General features: G+C 35.8%; 1 protein-coding gene across 8 annotated transcripts in view; it reads right to left on the bottom strand.

The window, feature by feature from the left end:
* The window catches only part of ZNF326 (zinc finger protein 326), a 34,883-nt gene extending 13,628 nt beyond the window's left edge, over positions 1-21,255 (bottom strand). Inside the window, exons 1-6 of one of the 8 annotated variants that reach the window (XM_086391086.1) lie at positions 21,133-21,255; positions 18,629-18,673; positions 10,703-10,738; positions 10,495-10,606; positions 7,990-8,395; positions 5,434-5,632 (exon numbers count right to left, since the gene is read on the bottom strand). In XM_086391086.1, coding sequence (XP_086247212.1) covers positions 5,434-5,632; positions 7,990-8,395; positions 10,495-10,606; positions 10,703-10,738; positions 18,629-18,673; positions 21,133-21,148 — 814 coding nt within the window. In that variant the 5' untranslated portion in view covers positions 21,149-21,255. Of the gene's footprint in view, positions 1-5,433; positions 5,633-7,989; positions 8,396-10,494; positions 10,607-10,648; positions 10,739-18,628; positions 18,674-21,132 lie in introns of all 8 variants that reach the window. The other 7 variants (XM_086391089.1, XM_086391087.1, XM_086391088.1 and 4 more) reach the window with 7 other exon arrangements.
* Positions 21,256-21,999: the final 744 nt, after the last annotated feature.

Raw genomic sequence — 21,999 nt, 5'->3', positions numbered from 1 at the left:
ACCATCACTACTATTTAGTTCCAGAACTTTTTAATCAGTCCAAAGAGAAGTCACTAAAGCACCTGGTAAAACTATTAATCTGCTTTCTGTCTCTACAGATTTTCCTATCCTAGATATTGCATATAAAAGGAAGGATACAATATGTGGCCTTTTTTGTCCAGTTTCTTTTATTTAGCATAATGTCTTCAAGGCTCTTCCATGTGTTGTATCATGTATCAGTACCTCCTTCCTTTTTAAAGCTCAATAATATTTCATTGTGCAAATACATCACATTGCCTTTTCATTCATTCATCCGCTGATGAACATCTGGATTCTTTCAACCTTTTGACAACTGTGAATAATGCTGCTATGAACATTTGTACAGTTTTTGTTTGAATACTTCTTTTCAGTTCTTTGAAGTACATATGTAGAAATGGAATTGTTGGTTCAAATGGTCAGTCTACGTATAATCATTAGAGGAACCACCAAACTGTTCCCCACAACAGCCACATCATTTTACATTTTCATAGTAATGTATAAGGGTTCTAATTTGCCCACATTGTCATCACTTGTTATTTTCTCTTTTTTGTTAAGACCATCAACTTCATATGTGATAGGAAGTAATATCTCATTGTAGTAAAGAAAAAAAAGGTTCTTTCTTATAATATAGCTAATTTTAGACTTAAAAACAACTCATCTGCCCTCAAACTTTTCCTTTTATTCACTGTTTATCCTTTTGGATTACCTTTGGAAAAATATCTAATACAAAATCATGAACACCTGGGGATTCATGAACTTAACAATAAACAAATATTAAGTACGTGCTATGCATACAGCAGGATGTCTCAAAACCATATAAAATCAATACCTTAAAATTCAATATCTAGATTATTTTTCATCATTTTATAAGAGGTTAAACATATGTTCCTATTTTATTAACCATTTTCAATATCCTCTTTTGGTTTCCCTCAAACCCTCACTCTATGGAAAAAATTGGTTGTTTATGACCTTAAACTAGAAGTAATTTCATTTTCCTTTCACATGCTAAAGCTGATATACACTGTACCTCTATCCAAATGATTGAATATGATTCCTTTCCTACTGCATTTCAACAAATCATACAGTCTATATATTATAGCGTAGCAAGACTTATTATTCCTGAATACTCAGCAGTTACCATTCAGAATGTCTACCTCATGCCTGACAGTGAAAGCCTGATTTGACTATAGAATTTTGGTTTCATTCTTAAGTTATATACTACACTACTCTCAAGTTTCGTTAAAAAGAAAAAAAAAAGTTAAGTCACATATATCTGCTTTAGTGACAAATAAGTATCTATATCAAATTTTGTAATATTTATTTAACTATACCTGCAAAATACACCTTTGAAATCTATCCCAAGAAGATCAACTGAATTGCCTATTCTAGTAATAGTTAGAGTACACAATTCAGTAAATAACAATCCATCAAGTAACAGTATAAAACTTATTCCTACTAACACACACTCTAATCAGGTTTCCAGAATTCCAGAATATTGTTATTTTTTTTACTAAATAATATAGATGTCCAATGCAAAGCATGGCAGGAAAGTAGATTTAAAAATAATATTTAAAGTGTTACTGAGTTTTGGATTATAATTCATAATTTTGAGGAAAAATCCAATATTTGCCATTTCAAATACCATATTTTTGATGTGATACATTAAAATGTCTGTAATGTTGTAATTATAAAAAAAAGTTGTTTTAAATAAGGATAATATAATACAAAGTAATACAAAGTAATTTTCCATTATAATCACATGGAGCTTTACCTGAAGGGTCTCTAGAGTAAGACTTGCCCCGAATAAACCCTGGCTTTGCCAGTTGTTTGACCCAGGCAGCAAATTTATCTGTTCTGTTCCTGTGTTTTTCAGCTGTAGGGGGTTTGGTACACTGCCTACATCTGAGCAGGCTGACGTGAGAATTACACAAGCAATGCCTGTTATGCCCTTTAACACACTGCTGCCTAGTGTGCAGTAAGCATTCAGTTAAGTGCTAGTTTACTAACAATCGATACAATCCTTTTGTCAACTTGGATACATTTATTAATCCTGAAGCCATTTAAATAGAAATGAAATTCAAAGAACAAAACAAATATACTGTCAGTATCCAAAAATATACAAAAAACATATTTTAAAGAGGACTTATCCAGGCCTCCTTGCTTCTTCCCTTCCACCTTCTTTTTTAAACAATTATTTGAAGCCTATCATGACTTGTTTGGAGAAGGCAATGGCACCCTACTCCAGTACTGTTGCCTGGAAAATCCCATGGATGGAGGAGCCTGGTGGGCTGCAGTCCATGGGGTCGCTAAGAGTCGGACACGACTGAGCGACTTCACTTTCACTTTCCACTTTGACGCATTGGAGAAGGAAATGGCAACCCACTCTACCGTTCTTGCCTGGAGAATCCCAGGGACGGGGGAGCCTGGTGGGCTGCAGTCCATGGGGTCGCAGAGTAGGACACGACTGAAGCAACTTAGGAGCATGACTTGTTTAGCACCTCCAACATCAAAGGAAGTAATAAATTCATCTTAACAATTAATGTATCTTATTTTTTAAACTGGATGCAAAGATGTTTTAAAAACTAGATCACAAAAATTTGAAAAATTCATTTATTGCAATGATCTTCACCTTGCCCAGGCCCAATAATTATAGGTAATCCAATATTAATTCTAAAGAGGAGAGAAATTTTTAATCCCTTGTAATGTCAATTTGGAAAGATAAAATACCTTCCAATCATCAAGGCAAAAATAAAATAAATATAAAAAACAAAACATAATTCAGTGTACAGTCAAAAATAGGTAAAGTTGTTTTCACAAAGAATGCTGAAAAAGAAATTTCCTTACCTTTTATTTATGTATATTCTTGACAATCTATTTTGATCAAATACACTTGATTTCATTTAGAGATATATTACAAAGTTAAATAAAATACAGTAACAGAGAAAGTAACAATAATCCAGCTCAAACGTTTAAGATTTATTAAGACATATTTCATACCATATGATTCACCCTTTTGAAGTATGTAACCAATGTTTTTCAGAACATTCACAGATATGCGCAAACATCACTCAATCAACTCTAGAACACTTTCATCACCTCACAAAGAAATCTGGTATCCTGTTATTTATTTCTCCCTATATACCCCTACAGCCCAAAGCAACCACTAATCTACTTTCTAACCCTATAGATTTCTATATTCTAGACTTTCAAATGAAAAGAATCATATATGTGGACTTTTGGGACTAGTTTCATTTTATTAACCTTTTCAAGGTTCATTTAAGTTCTAGCATATATAAGTAGTCCATCTTAAGGCTGGAAAATATTCTACTGTATGAATGAACCACATTTTGTTAAACCATTCATCCACTGATGAGCATTTGGGTTGTTTATACCTCTGGCTACTCTGAATAATGATGCTATGTGTATCCATACATAAATTTTTGTGTAGACATATGTTTTCATATTTCTTAATACATACTTAACAGTGGAACTACTAGATCTTATGGTAATTTGTTTAATCATTTGAGGAATTGTTTTCCAAAGTGCCTGGACCATTTTACATTCCCACCAATGGTATATGAAGATTTCTCCACATCCTTGCTAAGGCCTGTTATTATCTTTTTGATTCTAGTCATTCAGGTAAGTAAAAGTGGTCAATCTCACATGGTCTTGATTTTATTTCCCTGCTAACTAACTGTTGAGCACTTTTTTATGGGCTTATTGGCTATCTGTATATCTTCTGGGGGAAAAAATGTCTGTTCAGATGCTTTTTTCAAATGGGCTATTTGTCTTTTTATTGAATTTAAAAATTCTATATATTCTAGATACAAGTCTCTTAGAGGTATAATTTGCAAATGTTTTCTCCTTCTCTATGAGCTGTCTTTTCACTTTCTTAATGTGTCCTCTGAAGCACAGAAGTTTTTAATTTTGATAAAATCCAGTTTCATTGTTGTTTGGTCAGTAAGTTTTTAATTTTGATAAAATCCAGTTTCATTGTTGTTTGGTCAGTTTGTGTCCAACTCTTTTGCGACTCTGTGGACTGTTGCCCACCAGGCTCCTTTGTTCATGGAATTTCCCAGGCAAGAATACTGGAGTGGGTTGCCATTTTTCTTCTCCAGGGGATATTTCTGACCTAGGGATCAAACCTGCGTCTCCTGCACTGGCAGGTGGATTCTTTACTGCTGAGCCACCAGTGAAGCCCAAAGTCCAATTTACTTGTTTTTCATTTGGTTGCTCTTTCAGTGTCAGATGAATTTCTTGCCAAATCCAAAGTCATGAAGACTTACTCTTGTTTCCTTCTGAGAGTTTTATAGTTCTAGCCCTTGCATTTAGGTGCTGTATGTTAGTTTGTGCATGTGGCTATCCAGTTGTTCCAGCAGCGTTTGTGAAAAAGACTATTCTCTCCTCACTAAATAATTCTGACATCTTGGCTAAAAAAAAAACAAACACTTTACCATAGATTTATGAGTTTATCTCTGGACTCTCAATTCTATTCCATTGATCTATATGTCTGTCCTTGTGCCAGTACCACTCTGTCTTGATTACTGTGGCTTTGTAGTTAAGTTTTGAAATCATGAAGCAGTAGTCTCTCTGTTTTCTTCTTTTTTTAGGATTGTTCGGCTATTGTAGGTTCCTTGAAATTCCCTATGAATTTTTTAATCAACTTGCCAATTTTTGCAAAGAAGTCAGGTGACATTCTGACAGGGATTGGGCTGAATCAGTAGATCAGTCTGGGGAGTATTACCATCTTAACATTAAGTATTCTGTTCTGTGAACATTTATTTAGTATCCCATTTATTTAGATCTTCTTTCTTTTAACAAGGTTTTATAGTTTTCAAAGTGTAAGTTTTGTACTTCTTTTGTTAAATTTATTCCTGAGTATTTAATTCTTGATGTTACCATGAATTGTTTTCTTAATTTCACTTTCAGACTGGCTCTAAATTTTTAACAATGTAAAAATGGAAGTATGATTATCTCTAAGAATAATGTCCAGAAGACAAAAGGCAAATTAATTTTCTAGAATACATATCTTTTCCTGGCACCAAGGGCAATAAAAAATTTCTTGCCTTTGACCTCATGAAGGCAATTCTATGTAATGTAGCATACCACTTCCTCAATAATTACCCAACAATAAATATAACACCCATGAATCAAAATCATGTGTAAGATCTTTTTAAAAATATAGATGTTCTGGTCCCACCCTAAGTCAAGATTTAGGGAAAAGGGGTGAATCAGGGCCTGTGAATTTATAAGTATCTTGGTAATTTTGATATCCATGACTACAGATCTAATTTCTACAACTGTAATTATTGTACAATTTGTCTACAGAAACATGAAAAAATTACTTAAATGCACTGAGTTAAAAAAAATAATGAAAACTGCCTTAAAGCACAGCAATTATGTTTTCCAACTTACTGGGTGATTTGCTGAGGCTCATCTTCTCCACAGGTTTTGCTAGCTTGGGTTTCTTGATAAAGGTTCCACCAGGCTTATTAAATGGTTGAATCATTTTTCTCTTTATTCCTCTTGCAGCAGCAACTGTCACATTGGTGGGTTTATTTTGATAGTCAACAACAATTCCAGGTCTATGAATGCTTCCAAAATCACTCATATGCTGCAAATTTGTGAAATCAATAAATATTAGCACAATATCCAAAGAAAAAGTATGAATTCATATATAGATTACATTTTATCTATCTAGAATTTTTCAAATGAAAATTCCTCAGAATGTAACTAAATTTTACAAGTCCACTCTAAATACACTGAAAAACTCTGTAAATTATTACAGGAACTCAAATCCAGTGAATCAGTATTTTTATTTCCAGAAGAACAAATATGGATATTTCCTATTGTTTGATTATGATTCAAAATTACTTGAGATCATAAACAACGTTATGTGCCTGTCAGAATATTACCACTTGTACAACTCTCTGACAACTCCTCTTCAGAGTTCCTAATCGATGTTTTCCCATGAAAAGACCTTAAAAGAAATCTTTACTTTACTAAAACCTGGCTTAAAACTAAAATACACAAAGAAGACCATATCTGAAGTTTGAAGTTAAAAAAGATCCAGAAATGATTTAGGATTTCTCCCTGTTGAAAAAGGGATGAGAAGGCGAGATGGAACATTAGTATGAAATAGGAGAGTTAAAGCATAACCATGCATCAACTTCCAGGACACACTTCAGATCAAGAATTGCATCTGACGTTCCATTCACATTCTTACCTAGAGAAACATATTCTCACCCAGAAGCCCAAGAAGCAAAAGTTTACAGACGAAGAGTCATGCAACCAAACGACTCTTTGTGTCCTTTCTTCTCGTCGTTAACAAAACCCACTACACCAAGAAGCCACATGTTCATACAAATTTATTCTACTAACCTTACTTTAGAAGATAAAGATTCAGGAGTAATCTGAAGAGAAGGATCCAATGGGAATTGTACAAGTGAAGATTAAAAAGGAAAGACCTATTGGTTCATCTATTTCATTAACAGGAAGAAAGAAAGAAAAGTCCACTTCGACTAGAATGGTGGAAACAATACCTGTTTTTCTATCATGAAAACAAAATTGGTATTTGAAGTCTCTTTGAGGAAAAAATCGTTTGCCTAAAGTAATACACAGCATGGAAAACATTAAGAGTTTTCCAAATTTTCAAACTGGAGTAGATTTTTAATTTCAAAATCCAAAGCCTATTATCCCAACTATTTTCAATTAATCTACAACCATAAAGCATGGTAGAACAGCAACATATTAGTTGCTTACATTTGTATATTATGCTTAGGAATACCTATCTAACCTTGAATAAATTAAGTGTTTCCAGGTGATTCAAATAGTCATATCAGAAAAATCTTTATTAATTATCCATTAAAGGTGCAATGCATTTTACATAAGTAAAGAGTAACTGTTATAAATGCAAAATTTCTACACAAGTATGACAAACTATGCTAATGTACCAAAGATTAGTGAGCAAAAATATGTGCCCTACTACATTTTTTTAATAGAAGCACTTTCCTCTGCAAAGAGAATATTAAGAGCAACTGACTTCAAAAAAAAACCAAACCAACAATTCTTACATGATGGCAAAAATACAATATTCTTTATAAAATCAAACTACATAATAACTCCACAATCTATGTACACTTCCTAGGTAAAATTTCTTGTCGGTCAAGTTACCTAAGAATGTAAAGGCATAACCTTTATACTACATATCCTGAAATCAAATATTTGAAGACTAGCATATTTATTCATTTAAGCAGTAATTTACAAAATATTACTTCCTGGGAAGAAGCCATAGACATGTTTCTATAGGGAAGAAATTATTTCTCAATAGTAAAACTAGTGACAGAGGTAAGACAGAACACCCAGCAACAGAACATACTGTAAGAGAGTGAGTTAGCAAAATTATACTGACCACAAATCATCTACAATCTACTATACATATCAACTTCTTCACCATGTAAACCTGGCTAAAGTACCCTCAGCTATCACCAACTGTTAGTCTCTCTTGTGTTTAATGTGAAATATGAAGCTTTGAAGAAATTCTATGTGCTGGAGTTTAGCAGCGAAGTATATACGTTTTATCATACATTGCACCTTTAACCTACTCAGAAACTCCAAAAGGGTTCATTACCTTTAAAATAATCCATGAACTGTCCCACTAGCAAAACTGCTAGTGTTTACAAGGAAAAATGCAACTCCTTTTAACCCCTTTTAGACCAAACCTAATATCCTCACCTTTTTAATAAAGGGAGATTTAGCAAAACTATATGAACAGTCATCTCACACTGCCACGTATTTTCTGAGGTACTGGGAAAACTTTTACAGGCAACCTAAAAATTATGCTTATGACTCAGCTTTTGCTTCAAAATACACTGGGATGAACAGTGTTTATTCTAATTGAAAACCATGGTCTTGAAAGGGTTTAAAAGAGTGACTAGTGAAAAGAATCTGAAAAGATTCTGTTGTACTTACTCCTCGGCCTCGGCCTCTGCCTGTTGATGGTCCTCCAAAAGCATCATAGTTTCTGCTTCCAAACGTACTTTCAGGATAAGCAGGCGTTCCTCTCCCCCGAGAGCCTACAGGTGCAGGCTTCATATGGGGTGAAGAAAAACTGCTGTAGGAAGAGTAATTCTCTCTTCCTCTGTCCTCCATAAACCCAGGCCTCAATTTTGAACGGGAGTAAGGTGCTTCCCAGCTAGACCCGCCCTGGTTTCTACCTCCGAAAGAGTCAAGGCTATTCCGGTAGGAGCTCTCAAATCGACCACCATAACTACCTCCGAAGCGGCTTTGTTCGGGTTCATTAAAACCATAGCCAGATCTGTACAGATCTCGCCCACCCAGAGAAGACCTGGAGTCGTAAGACTCATAAGGTCCAAACCTGGAAGAGTTGCACAGTGAGGGAAAAAACAAAAGTAAGCTTACTAATGTTAGACAATTCAAAAGACAAATTATCAGATGACATTTATCAACTAAAATTCATTTATACCATACTGGTTTGCAGTTCTACTTTTATTCACACTTGATTAGGGCTGGGCAGTTCAACATGAGACCAGATAGAAAGCTATCTGAGTCAGTGTTTAAATATGAATTGAGTTAAGTAACCTTAGCTTAAATATCTGCTTTTTGGCAGCTTTCTATTTTATTAGAAAAGATTTGTCTGTCATTATTTAAGCCCAGCCCTAGTCTTGGAAAAAGTCATTTGTTAAAGTTCACAGACTACTCAAACTTTCTTTTGAACCCATCTCTAATACTGTAAAATACAAAATATTTACAACATTTTGGCTTTCAATAGGGACACAAATTGAAGACTACAAGGATGTAGGCTACTTGTGACACAGAAGAGATCCTTTTGCACCCCCAATAATCTATATGACAAAACTGCTTCATTATGTCTACAGCAGTCAAAATTGGGAGAATTATCTGGTTATAAAATTTAACAACCTGCTAAACTTTGGTTAACGTTAATAATCAATTCTTAGTCACTTTTCACTTGTATACTAATAAATCTACAAATCTAGAAAAATAAGCACATAAAACAGAACATAAAAGACCACCAATATATACCCTTTGCATATGAATTTTCAAGGCAGATTAGAAAGAATACATTTTATAATGTCTTCAATTATTTGAAAAATTATTCCCTATTATCACATGAAATTATCACATAAAGCTATTCTAAAAAAGGGAGCACACAGTCTCCACAAGGTTTTAATAGAGTCAACAGAAGAAACAAATCATACTTCTCACCAAAGCATGGATTACAAAAGTTGCTTATCTTACAACATAGTTTTATAAAGGCCCACAATTACATGAGATAAATTATAACATCTACATAGTTCACACACATTACATTTACAATGTAACAGGGCAGCAACTGATAAAGTAAAATATTTAAATGTTACATTACTTCAATTATTTATCACTAAATAGAAGGCACTTTACTTCTGAATCCTAGTAACCATATAAAAATCATTCCTCCTTTCAACTACATTTTTCAAAACATCTATCACATAAGCAAAATTGTTGATCTATTTTCCTGATTTTTCTCTACTATAAACCATAATGGCACACTTAAGCAGAAAAAAGGAAAGTAAGCATCATTCAATCCATCCTTAAGGAAACCAGATCCTTCCATTTATGAAGAAGGACAATACTTTCAAAAAGTTTCCTAACTAGTTTTACTTATATCAATATTTCGTAGGAATCTCTGCACCTCAAAAATCTCTGCGCCTCCTTGGCCTAAAATGTGGTCAACCCTAAAGCCTACAGCAGTTCAGCTAGGTTTAAGCTTTACACAGCATCAACAATGAAACATAAGTACAATCAAAACTATACTGCATTAAAATAAACAAAAATACTGTACTCATTCATGGCTTTAATATAAAGCTCCTAGTCTAGACCACAAGTGTTTCTGGCATAAGTAGAACCTGCCAATAAACAACCTAAACATGATTTAAAGAATATTTTTATTATTACAATATGCTCCTGTAACTCACATTAAAACTAAAATTAAAAGAATAACTATCTTAAATGTTTCTTACAAATTGAGTGTTGCTAGACAGATTTGGTTAACTTCATTCTAGTCAAAGACTGCTTTGCTACTCTATAAAGCACTCTACATTAGTGAATACATTTTTGAAAAATCATAAGAAAAAGTTTCACAAATAATATTTCCAATAATATTTTTATATCATTTGTTTAGGGCATTTTGACTGACAAGGAGTTAAAAAAAGTCACTGCTAAAGACAGAAAATCTTACTCTAGTATAATGAAATAATGGTTTTCCTGAGGTTTTCCTAAAGTAATGTCTGCCAATGATGCCAAGACAGTTTTTATAACCACTAACACCTTTAAACATTTAAGGTGATTATTCAGTTCTAAATATAGTTTAAATATCACAACATGCCTAAAGAATACTTAAATTATCTAGAATCTTATAGTCATCTACTTATTTGGCCAAGTGATGAAGCAATTTACCTGCTACCCCCACCACCACCACTGTGATTGTCCATGCCATATGACTGGTTTAGGTAGGAGTCCATGGATCTTTGACCCCCATAGGATCCATGGCCATAGTCACGATCCATCCCTATAAAGAGTTTAAAAAGAAAAAAAATTAAATGATGCTCACCTTTAGTGGCACTCAAAAGAAGAATTTTTAGATAAATATCCTTGAATGCCAGACCTCCGTAAGATCCAGGGCCATAATCACGATCCATTCCTAAAAGACAGTCAATAACAAAAAGTCAATAAAATACCATTCTCTTCAGGAATCTTTGTATAAAACACAAGATATTCATATCAGTCACCTGAAATGATAATTCATTGTTAACATTAGCTAAATTCACACTAGACACTGAGGGAAAAACCATACAGATTATAATCTACTGAAAAACCAGATCTGCTAATGAAACCTAATTTTTTTTAAAAAAGGTATCAACTAAGAAGTTCTACATTAAAATTATCTTCAATTTAGCCAATATTTACACAACAAGGGTACTACCATAGGGTCCTATGTCATATAATCTACTGAAAAATCAGATTTGCCAATAAGACCTGATTAAAAAAAAAACATCAACTAAAAAGTTCTATATTAAAATTATCTTCAATTTAGCCAATATTTACATGACTAGGATACTACCATAGGGTCCTATGTCAGGTGCTACAATGGTAAATAGTTAATAATTCCTATTCTTAAGAAAATAAGGTATTTAAAATATTAAAAGGAAAGAAAATTTTATAGTATCATTTTCTGCATCTGCTGCTGCTGCTGCTAAATTGCTTAAGTCGTGTCCGACTCTGTGCGACCCCGTAGACGGCAGCCCACCAGGCTCCCCGTCCCTGGGATTCTCCAGGCAAGAACACTGGAGTGGGTTGCCATTTCCTTCTCCAATGCATGAAAGTGAAAAGTGAAAAAGAAGTTGCTCAGTCGTGTCTGACTCTTCACGACCAACATGGACTGCCGCCTACCAGGCTCCATGGAATTTTCCAGGCAAGAGTACTGGAGTGAGTTGCCATCGCCTTCTCCTTTCTGCATCTAACTCCTCTCAAAACATCTAAAAATCCGAGGCAGCCTCATTTTAAATCTGCCCAATTGACATCAGTTCATACACTAATTGAAATAGATATTTTTAAAAAGTAAAATCAGAATGGGGCCATTATGTGGTACGCTGCATATAAATAATGACTCAAATATTTAAATCCTCAAATACTTTGAATAAAGAGAAGGAATGTGAATTCCAGCAATGTAAACACTAAAAAAATTAAAATATAATCAAAGCACTAAGTGTATTTTATTACAATTCCTTTATTACAATTTATTACAATTTATTACAATTCCATCTACATCCCCACCTCTCACATGAAAGAAAAATACAACAAAAAAGGTAATAAAATGAATTTACTATGATTATAAAACTGAAAAAATTTAAAAACCGTTTACAGTGTGTTTCCTATACAGTCCTTTAAAAGTCTTCATTTATCACCCTCTCCAAGTTTTATGTACTAAGAGTATACACAAAGCAAGTACATTTATTTTTATTTTTTAAAAAACACTAAATTTAAATCATAATTACATAAATATTCTGGTCCTAACAACAAAATCTTGCAACTTTAAACCTGAAAGCAACCTAAATGATCAAATTTAACCTTTTCATTTGATAGATTATGGAACCAAAAAGATGAAATGATTTTCCCAAAGTCTTATAAATATCCACCACTTTAGCTTCGCACTGTTGCTTCTACATGAAATGCTCTCTCTACTGCCCAAATAGTAGCTTATTGAAATTCTTTAATTTTTTAAAGTCCATTTCAAATACGAACCCTTACTGATGTTGTCTCAAGTGATTATCTCTTTCTTTTGAATATCTGCAAAAGTCTGTAGTTTTTACATGGTGTTTATGATACTCTGCCTTATACAGTATTCTGCTATCTGTGGCCTCATTTATTTAATCTTTTTTTTTTTTTTTGACTGCACCACGCGGCATGCGGGGTCTTAGTTCCACAACCAGGGATCAAATCCATGCACCCTGCAGTAGATGTGTGTAGTCTTAAACCACCAGACCTCCAGGAAAGTCCTGTGACCTCACTTTAAATGTACACTAGTCTGTGGTCAGGGTCTCTTTTTTACTAGTTTTTTATGTACCCCAGGCCTGCAGGTTTCAATAGCCTGTTGACCACTAGTTGCCAGGACCCTTTCAGGGGATCCACAAAGTCAAACTATTTTTATAAACATTATTGATACTAAAACATTATTTGCCTTTTTCACAGTGATGAAAATTTTTTTGCATTGATGATACAAAACCACTGGTTGGTAAAACAGTTTTTGCTATAGTACACATCAAGGCAGTGACACTAGATCACACTAGTATTGATAGTTGTATTACACACTTGCAGTAAAAAAATAAAATACAAAAGATAATAAAAACAATAAAATAATCTTCACTTAAAGAATGTCCTTGATGAAGAAGTAAAAATTGGCAATTTTATTAAATCATGACCTTTGTGTATACTTTATGATATTCTGGATAGTAAAATGGAAAGTATACATAAAGCAATTTTGCTGCATATCACTGCAGAAAGTTTCATTAAGTGCCATAGTTCTCTTTAGGAAAAGCCACTGAATTAGCCATTTTTTACAAGGAATACTGTTTTTACTAAAAGGAAAGACTGACATTCAAAAACTATGGCTTTCAGACTTGAGCTTCTGGCAGACACTTTCTCAAAAATGAAGTGGAACTGTCACTTCAAAGAAAACAAGTGATAGTACTTGTTGCCAAAGATAAAATTCAAGCACTCATGTGAAAATTAAAATTTAAAACTTGAGCTTGACAGTTTCCCAATACTTAAAAGGCTTTTCTGATGAAACTGACACTGGTATTACTGAATATAACTTTTTAATTTCTACAATAAAATCTGCCAATATTTGAAAAATCTGAATAACTCTATAAACCAGTATTTTTCCAATAACTAATACCTGATATTACAGGATTACACATCATAAAAAGATCCATTCAAAGTACAAGGCATACCAATGGATTTTAATGACAAAAAGTTTACCAATATACAAAAAGTACTAATGAGATATTCTAAATGTTTTTTGTCTATACTAAGACTTCAAATCAAGTTCATATTAAGACAGCACACCTCAATTCAGACTATCCACACTGAAAGTACTCAATAGTCATACATGGCTAGTGTCTACTAGTGTCTACCACATCAGATAACAGTTTCAGACTAATAAAAGTCATTTGTCTTTAGAGTTGATAAGTATACAATATAAGTTGCTCATAACTCTCAAACAGAGAACAATTTCGACATTAAGATGAAGACTTCAAAATAAAAAGCTTTCCTCTAAAAAGTATTAAAAAGTAATTTTAGAGTTAGGTTCAGTTAGGTACACAAAACAAAAAAACTTAAATTGCTATTTCTGCTAATTTCTATTTTCAGTCAGCAGAGGCTGCCTTTGGATACTAAATCCTTCAGTTTTTTGATTCTGTATATTTTTACTTCACTACAAAGTCATAAATTACTAACATTTATGGAACACTCACCTTTTCCCAGGCACTAGAGAGTACACAAAGATTAATAGAGCTATCTTTACACAGAATGTCTTTTGGTTTATTGTTCATAGTACTGTCACTAATCAGTTAGTTAAAAAGGAAAAGAGTAAAAGTCTTTGTAAGTACTGCATATAATCAGTGTTGATTATAGGGATAGAGTCTATAAGAAGACCATGACCATTTACATATAAACTATATTCTTCCAGGTTACTGAATGAATTTAAAAATCACTTTAAAAATAAAGTTATTAAGACTATAACATATCTTTACTGTTAATAGTAAATGAGAACAAGGATATACTGTACAACACAAGGAATACTGCAGTATAACCTTCAAAAATTGTGAAACACTGTTATACATCTGACATATTTAGCATTCCATCAATTATCCCTGAATAAAATATATATTAAATAAGAAAGCTATTCACTCAAAATTAATCTGACATATTTTAAATCAAATCTACTCTACTGATTTGATTACACCCTTCTGGCTGAGCTGGTAAAGAATCACAATGTGATAGACCTGGAATCAATCCCTGGGTTGGGAAGATTCCCTGGAGAAGGCAAAGGCTACCCACTCCAGTATTCTGGCCTGGAGAATTCCACGCACTACAGTCCACGGGATTGCAAAGAGTCAGACATGACTAAGCAACTTTCACTTTCACTTTTCATAAATGATAAGCTCAACAAATGTTAAGTTCACTTATAATTAAATCACACGAGGTGTGGAGTAGTATGAAAAAAACAACTGACATGATCAAAATAACTAACAAGTTGGGTAACACTAAGTAGCAAATGAGACCACTTTTTATCACCTCCACACTACTATCATCAGGGTACAGGCCACCAGCATATCTCACCTACATTACTGCAACAGCCCCTCAGCTGATTTTCCTGTTTTCATTTCTGCAACCTTTCTGTTCATTCTCAAGAAAATGGCTAGAAGAATTTTGTTAAAGTGCAAGTTAAATTATGTTCAATGCCTAGTACCTTCCAATGGCTTCCGAACTTACTCCAAGTAAACAAGCCTTTAGATAATCTATAAGACCCTATATCAGTGGTTCTTAACCATGGGCAATTTTGACCCCCAGAGGGGGTCAAACAATGAAAACATTGTTGGTTGTCACCAAAATGAGTAATGGGTGCTGCCTGTATCAAATGACAAGAGACCAAGAATGCTCCTAAAACATTCTACAGTGCATAGGACATTCCCCCACAACAAAGAATTATCTAGTCCAAAATGTCAACAGAGACAAAGTTGATAAATCTTTCCCATCACCTCTTAACTTGATCTATTTCCACTTAATTTCATCATCTGTGATCTCCCCTTATTCACTTCACTCTAGCTATACTAGGTCCCTTGCTGTTCCTAGAGTACAACAGGTATACACCCATTTTTGCCCCTACTATTCCCTCTGCCTGGAATGTTCTTCCTCTGTATCTGTGTTGCTCACACCCTCAATTCTTTAAGGTCTTCACTTTCTATTACTTCTTGTGTGTTAAGCAAATTGTCTTTGCTTTCACTGACTTCCGGCTACATACACCTCCCTATTCTAACCCTGTTTTAAGATCACTCAGCAAAAATCATCTGCTGTAGTCAAGCCCATTTTCTTAAGTCACTCTGAAGCACAATGCACTCAGCCCTACCTGTGTTCCTGCTTTCCCTCTATCAGAAATGCTTTCCTTTTTTTTGTCTATTTATATAAGAAGAAGGAAATGGAGACAATGGCATGGCTTGCACCTTCATCTCCCTCAACTCTATGCTCAAGTTACCCTGTTAGCGATTCTTTCCCTTGCTAATCTCTTTAAAATTGTAACACACACACACACAAAGCTGTCCTGTGTTATTATTCTCCTAAGCAATTGCTGCAATACAATAAATATTACTTCTTGTTTACTATTTCACCCAACTAGACTGTACACTTCAAAGGCAGGAATATTTGTCCATTTCATTCACTACTGTATTGCCAGCTCCAATAACACTATCTAATACAAAACACTCACTCAGTAAATATCTGTTGAATGAAGTCAAATTACATCCCTGAAATAATTTTTTATAAATTATTCATTTATAAAATGTAGATAACTCAGCCCTCAGTGTTGTCAAGCAGTGTTCTTTAACCAGAGGTGCATTCTAAAATGATTCAAAGTATCAATAGTTCTTAAAGCTGACACAATTGGGACCATTTACCCTAAAAATTAAGATTCAAGAGGACTAGAATGACCTAAATAGATACATTTTGAAAAAGCTCCACAGGGGAGTCTAACAATCACCCTTAAATGAAAACCACTATTGGAACTAAAATTAAGAGAAAAAAAAAGTCTAACATTTAACTGTTAGAAAAAAATCTAACTTGAAAAGATATATGCACCCCAATTTTCACAACAGCATTATTTACAATAGCCAAGATATGGAATAATCTAAGTGTCCATCAATAGATGAATGGATAAAGATGATGCAGTGTGATATATATGTATGTATATACATGGATATATGTGTGTATATACATGGATTACTACTTTGCCATGAAAAAGAATGGAATCGTGCCATGTGCAACAACATGGATGGGCCTTGAGGGCATATGCTAAGTGAAATAGTGAAGTAAGAATGATAAAAACTGTATGATTTCATTTATATGTAGAATTTAAAAAAAATCAAAACAAAACAAAGCAAAACAATCCAAGCTTGTAGACATAATGAACAGACTGGTGATCGCCAGAGAAGGGGTTAGTGGTTGAAACAGGTGAAGGGAGTCGAAAGGAAACAACTTCCAGTTATAAATAAGTCATGGGGATGTAATATACAGCATAGTGACTATAGTTAATAATAGTGTATTGCATATTTGAAAGTTGCTAAGAAAAATAAATCTTAAAAGTTCTCATTGCAGGAAAACTATATGTGGTGATCAAGGGTTACCAGACTTACTGTTGTGATCATTTCACAGCATATACAAACATGGGATCGTTACGCTGAAACTAGCATGTTAGATGTCCACTACACCTCAGTGCACGTGTTTTCAAAAGAAGGTCATAACGTCAGTGACAGAAATATTTTAAGCTTTTTTTTTTTTTTCCGCAATCCTGTATGTTAAGAAAATAAACTTCTGACCCTCTATGATTCTGTATTTCAAAGCCCTATATTTAGGCATAAACTCAACTCTCTGGTACATACTAATGGAAATCATGGCCTTCTATCATTCCAAATCTTTTTGGTAAAAGTACTAGTCCTGCTCACTCCAGTTTCCAATCCTGGATTCATTTTTATGCATCCCTCTCAATTTTCTACTCACTACTAGGCAGCCTGAAAGTTCTGCCAACTTTCTCAAGAAACGGCTTAATATTTTTAAAATTACTGTCATCACCTCCCAAGGCGTAAAATTCTTACACCTGAATTTATGAAACTTGATAATTTTCCAGTTTTCAATATAACCTACATGTGGATGAAAATTAAACTTCTTTTGGTAACTTTATTATATCACTCTCCTGCTCAAAAATATGTTTTCCAGCACTCAATATATATTGACTATACCTATATGTTTAACCTTTTTAGCTGACATCAAATTTGAAGTTTCTCTAAATTCCTACAGATGATAAGTAACAATTAACTGCATGGTAATTATTCTCATGAAATGACACAGTCTTCTTTGTTTAGTAGTACATTTGCTTCAGTTTTATTTTGTGAATATATTACATTCTGTACAACAGTTGAAAGTTGCATTTTTCTGGCAATCACGGAATTTAATTCCACTCTCTGGGGTCCTTCATATAATGCTTTTATAACCTCTTGAAACTGTTCCATGCTCTTCTTTATGTTCTTATCCTGTCTGGCAAATCCTTAACTCTAATCTAACTTATCAAAACTCCACCCCAATTGTATTCTGTATATGTCATGATTTTATCTAGCTCTTTAGTCACTATGATGTTATACTTATATTGATAACGCTTCTTTACATACTCTGCTGCTGCCAAGTCGCTTCAGTCATGTCCGACTCTGTGCGACCCCATGGACTGCAGCCTACCAGGCTCCTCCATCCATGGGATTTTCCGGGCAACAGTACTGGAGTGAGGTGCCATTGCCTTCTCCCTTATATGCTCTAGACAGTTCTTAATATACTAACACATTTGGACACATTAAAGCAAATGACCTCAAAAACAAGGTCAAAATGAATTATGAAAGCAGCAATATAAAACCAAGCCAATAATCCACTTAATCTACATTACTCAATACCAAAGCCTCTAATTCAACAAAAATAACTCAGCTAGTTTCTTATAACTCATCACTCAATACAGTCAGGGTCTTTTGGAATAAAGAACTCAGAATTCAAATAAAGAGTCAAACAAATCTGAATAGCCCTAAGGTTTTCTGATTCCAAATTTCCTAACTTAAATACTATACATAGTATGACAACATTAACACTAACACATCCAAAGACTAAACAATGACTGAAACAAGGCAGAATTTCCTTTTTACATTGGTACTTAAGATGGGTGACAAAAAACTGAGATGCATTCCCTTAATGTATTTTAGATCAAATGAAAGAGGATACTCACCATTAAAGCTCTGATAAGTATTTCTGCAAGCAGAGTGTGTATAATCTATGAAGACACATTTAACAGAAAGGAATTAGTGCAATATTAGCAAAAATCTTGAATTATATACCCCTTTACTAAAAACAAACACAATTTTTAAACTGCCATTAACTCAGCTATCTGCAAAAACAGGGCGTTAATAATTATATATAATTCATAGAGGAAAATATATATCCCTTTCATTTCACTATCTCCCCAAATGGCAGGTTTATCATCCAAATCATAGTAATGTAAAAATTAGTTAATAAAACCTGATATATAATTACAGCCAAAAAAGGAGATCCAGTACTGATTTACACAGCATAACAAAAGGGAAGGCAGATAAATTATATATCAAACAATGCAAAAAACAGGGACATGTGAGAATTTATTCTATATATTTTTTTCCCAACTTACTATTTCTCTTAGCACTTAATTTGCTTTCTGAAGAGTTCAAGATCTTATTTGAGAAATGCACATGCATATATGTGTACACCTGTGTGTGCTATTTCTATCCAGGATGTGGCATCATCACCAAAGATCATAATTTCTTTGTCAAAACTAATTTGGCAATTGTTAAATCCTTTAGTTAATTCTACTAACAAATAGGAATTTAACAGAGCAGTCCTTTGGATACAATAGACTTCAACTACACTATACAGGATTAGAGTTCAACATATTGTCAGGCAAATTCCATCCCCCAGATAAAGCAGTAGGGGTAAGGAGGGAGCATGAGAGAGGGAACATTTTATCACTGACATTGTTTACAATTTTATGCTTCACACTGTTTAGAACTGTGAGCAGATGGTGCTAATAAAAAGTAAACATACTAAGACAATGGGTTCCTTCATGGGGGGAGGGGACCATTCCCGTCACTCCCTCCTCCCACACTGGTAGTTTCTGCTGCACCTTGGGTGTTGGTACTGTCACCAAAGTTTAGTGTGAAAACACAGCAACATATTTTTAAAATTCATTCCCAACTCTGGCATTTCAAATATTCAGTTTAAAGGTAACGATATCAAAATGAGTCAAAGTTCAACTAAAACAAACACTAGTGTGTGCTACTGTTAATATCTGAACTTCCTATTTCAAAGTAATTTAAAAGTATCCACAAAAGGTTATTCCAGTCCCCTTTCAAACACTTAGCTTCCCTGGTAGCTCAGACGGTAAAGCGTCTACCTACAATGCGGGAGACCCAGGTTCGATCCCTGGGTCGGTAAGATTCCCTGGAGAAGGAAATGGCAACCCACTCCAGTAGTCTTGCCTGGAAAATTCCATGGACTTTCCTGGTAGGCTACAGTCCATGGCATCGCAAAGAGTCGGACACGACTGAGCGACTTCACTTTGATAGACTTAGCAGCTTTAATTCTTTGAGGCATGAAATCAAATCAAAGGTCAAAAGATCATTTAATCAGGCTCAGCATATTCAAAGTTAATGTTCTTGGTTGGGTTAGAGGCTTACGACTAATTAGTGAAGCCATTTTATTCAGAAACGCCCGGTAACTCAGGACTAAATTCAATTTATTCACATCCCTTTTCATGTCTCCCTAATGCTGTCATTACGTACTCATCTTACCCTGACACCAATCACTATAAAAGTTGGGTAAGATTTGAAGACAATATGAAAACCAAATTAATTTTATTTCGTGAGCGTATGAAACGGTATAAAGAACTGGAGTAAGAGACGACCGAAAGGTACTGCTCATTTAATTAAACAGCAGTCCATCCCAGGCGGCTGTGTGTAGGTCTGAATTTGAAGGGCACGTGATGCTGTGCCAGAATTTTGACTAACTTAACACACTGTCCAGAGAAAACGCTTTGGTTCACAGAAGCATTTTAAATTTAGCCCGGGCACTGTTTGTTGGCGGATAAACATCCCACTTTGCTAACCAGAAATACCTTAATGTTCCATTCTGGATAGAGATCTACTATACTTAATCACTTACAGACGCCCTTTAAACTCATCTTAAAAACTAAGACACCAAGGAACACGATCATGAACAAGCCTCAGAAAATCCTATCGGGCGAGTAGTAACCTGGAGTTGGGGATTTACTAAAAGGATGATCTGGGTCCCTCGCTGCCCATCTGGCGAGCGCGAGCCGCGGCGGGGGAGGCCCGCTCGCCCTCTCGCCCAGAACGGGAAGTTGGAGGCTTCCTGGCAATTTGCTCGCAGCGGGGCGGGGGCCGATCTGGGGACTCTGGAGGCCGCGGCGCTCTGGGAGCTTCCTTCCCCGCGCCGAGGCCGGAGCGGAATTCAGGGTCGCGGGCCGCAGCGGGCGCCGGGCGGGGCGATCCGGGCGACCCGCCGTGCGGGTCCCCACCGAGGCCGACTCCAGGCACCGGGCCCGAGGCGGGCAGGCGGGCGGACGGCCTCTAGGCCCGCAGAACAAAGCCCACACGGCCATCTTGAGACGGTAAACAGACCCCGGGGGCAGGCCACCCCGCCTGCCGCCCGCCGCGGTGACCAGCCAGAGGCCGCGCTTACCGTCCTCGAAGTCCATGGCGGAGGCTCGGGGCCGACGGCCTCGGCGGCGCTTGGCTAATCTGTGGCCGGAGAAGAGCACCCGTGACCCGCGGTTCCACACTACGAGTCAGCGCGACCAAGAGCGGCGCTACCGGCCCGGGAGCCGCAGGCCACAGCGAGGCTCGGGGGCGGGCCCGGCCGGCGCTGCCAGCCGCCGCAGCGCCGCCCGCGACTGGCTGGCGCGGGCTGGTGGGCGGGCCCTCGAATGGGGGCGGGAAGCAGGTCCGCTGTCACGCTCCCAGGTGCTGACCCTCTCGGAGCCGCCGAGGGGTAAGGAAGGTTAAAAAGGAGCCCCAAAGACTGGCCGGGCTCAAGGGAAAGAAAGCCGGGTTTTCTGGAAGGTCGGGCTGAAGCCCGCCATGTTTGATTCTGGCAAGAGCGAAAGGATCTGCTTGGAATACCTTCCCCCTGCCCAAACTAATATACCACGTGCCGACCTTTCCCTTTTTATTGGCTGATAATGACTGATCGGAAAATGTAAAAAAAAAAAAAAAAAAAAACCTTATGGAGTTTCTGCCGTGGAGATTCAGAAGGCCAGGATATTTTTAGACCGCTGTGAGCAGAGAACAAATTGCTAAATAGGAAAGTTACGAGTGTGATCCAAGACAGAACACAGTCGAGTTCTGAATTTCAAGGTGCAAAATGAAAGTGTTGTAAAAGTTAACAAAGGGAAGATTTTTGGAAGGAGTCATCCAGAACTTGAAGAACAACCACAGGCAAACACATATCAACACATATTGATACATATTAACACTGTATTTGGAGAAGGAAATGGCAACCCACTCCAGTATTCTTGCCTGGAGAATTACGTGGACAGAGGAGCCTGGC

The sequence above is a fragment of the Bos grunniens genome, chromosome 3, assembly GCF_055505025.1.
Source record: "Bos grunniens cultivar Pamir isolate PY7600 chromosome 3, Bosgru_T2T1.0, whole genome shotgun sequence".
Lineage (NCBI taxonomy): Eukaryota > Metazoa > Chordata > Mammalia > Artiodactyla > Bovidae > Bos > Bos grunniens.
This window is presented reverse-complemented; position numbering and strand designations above follow the sequence as displayed.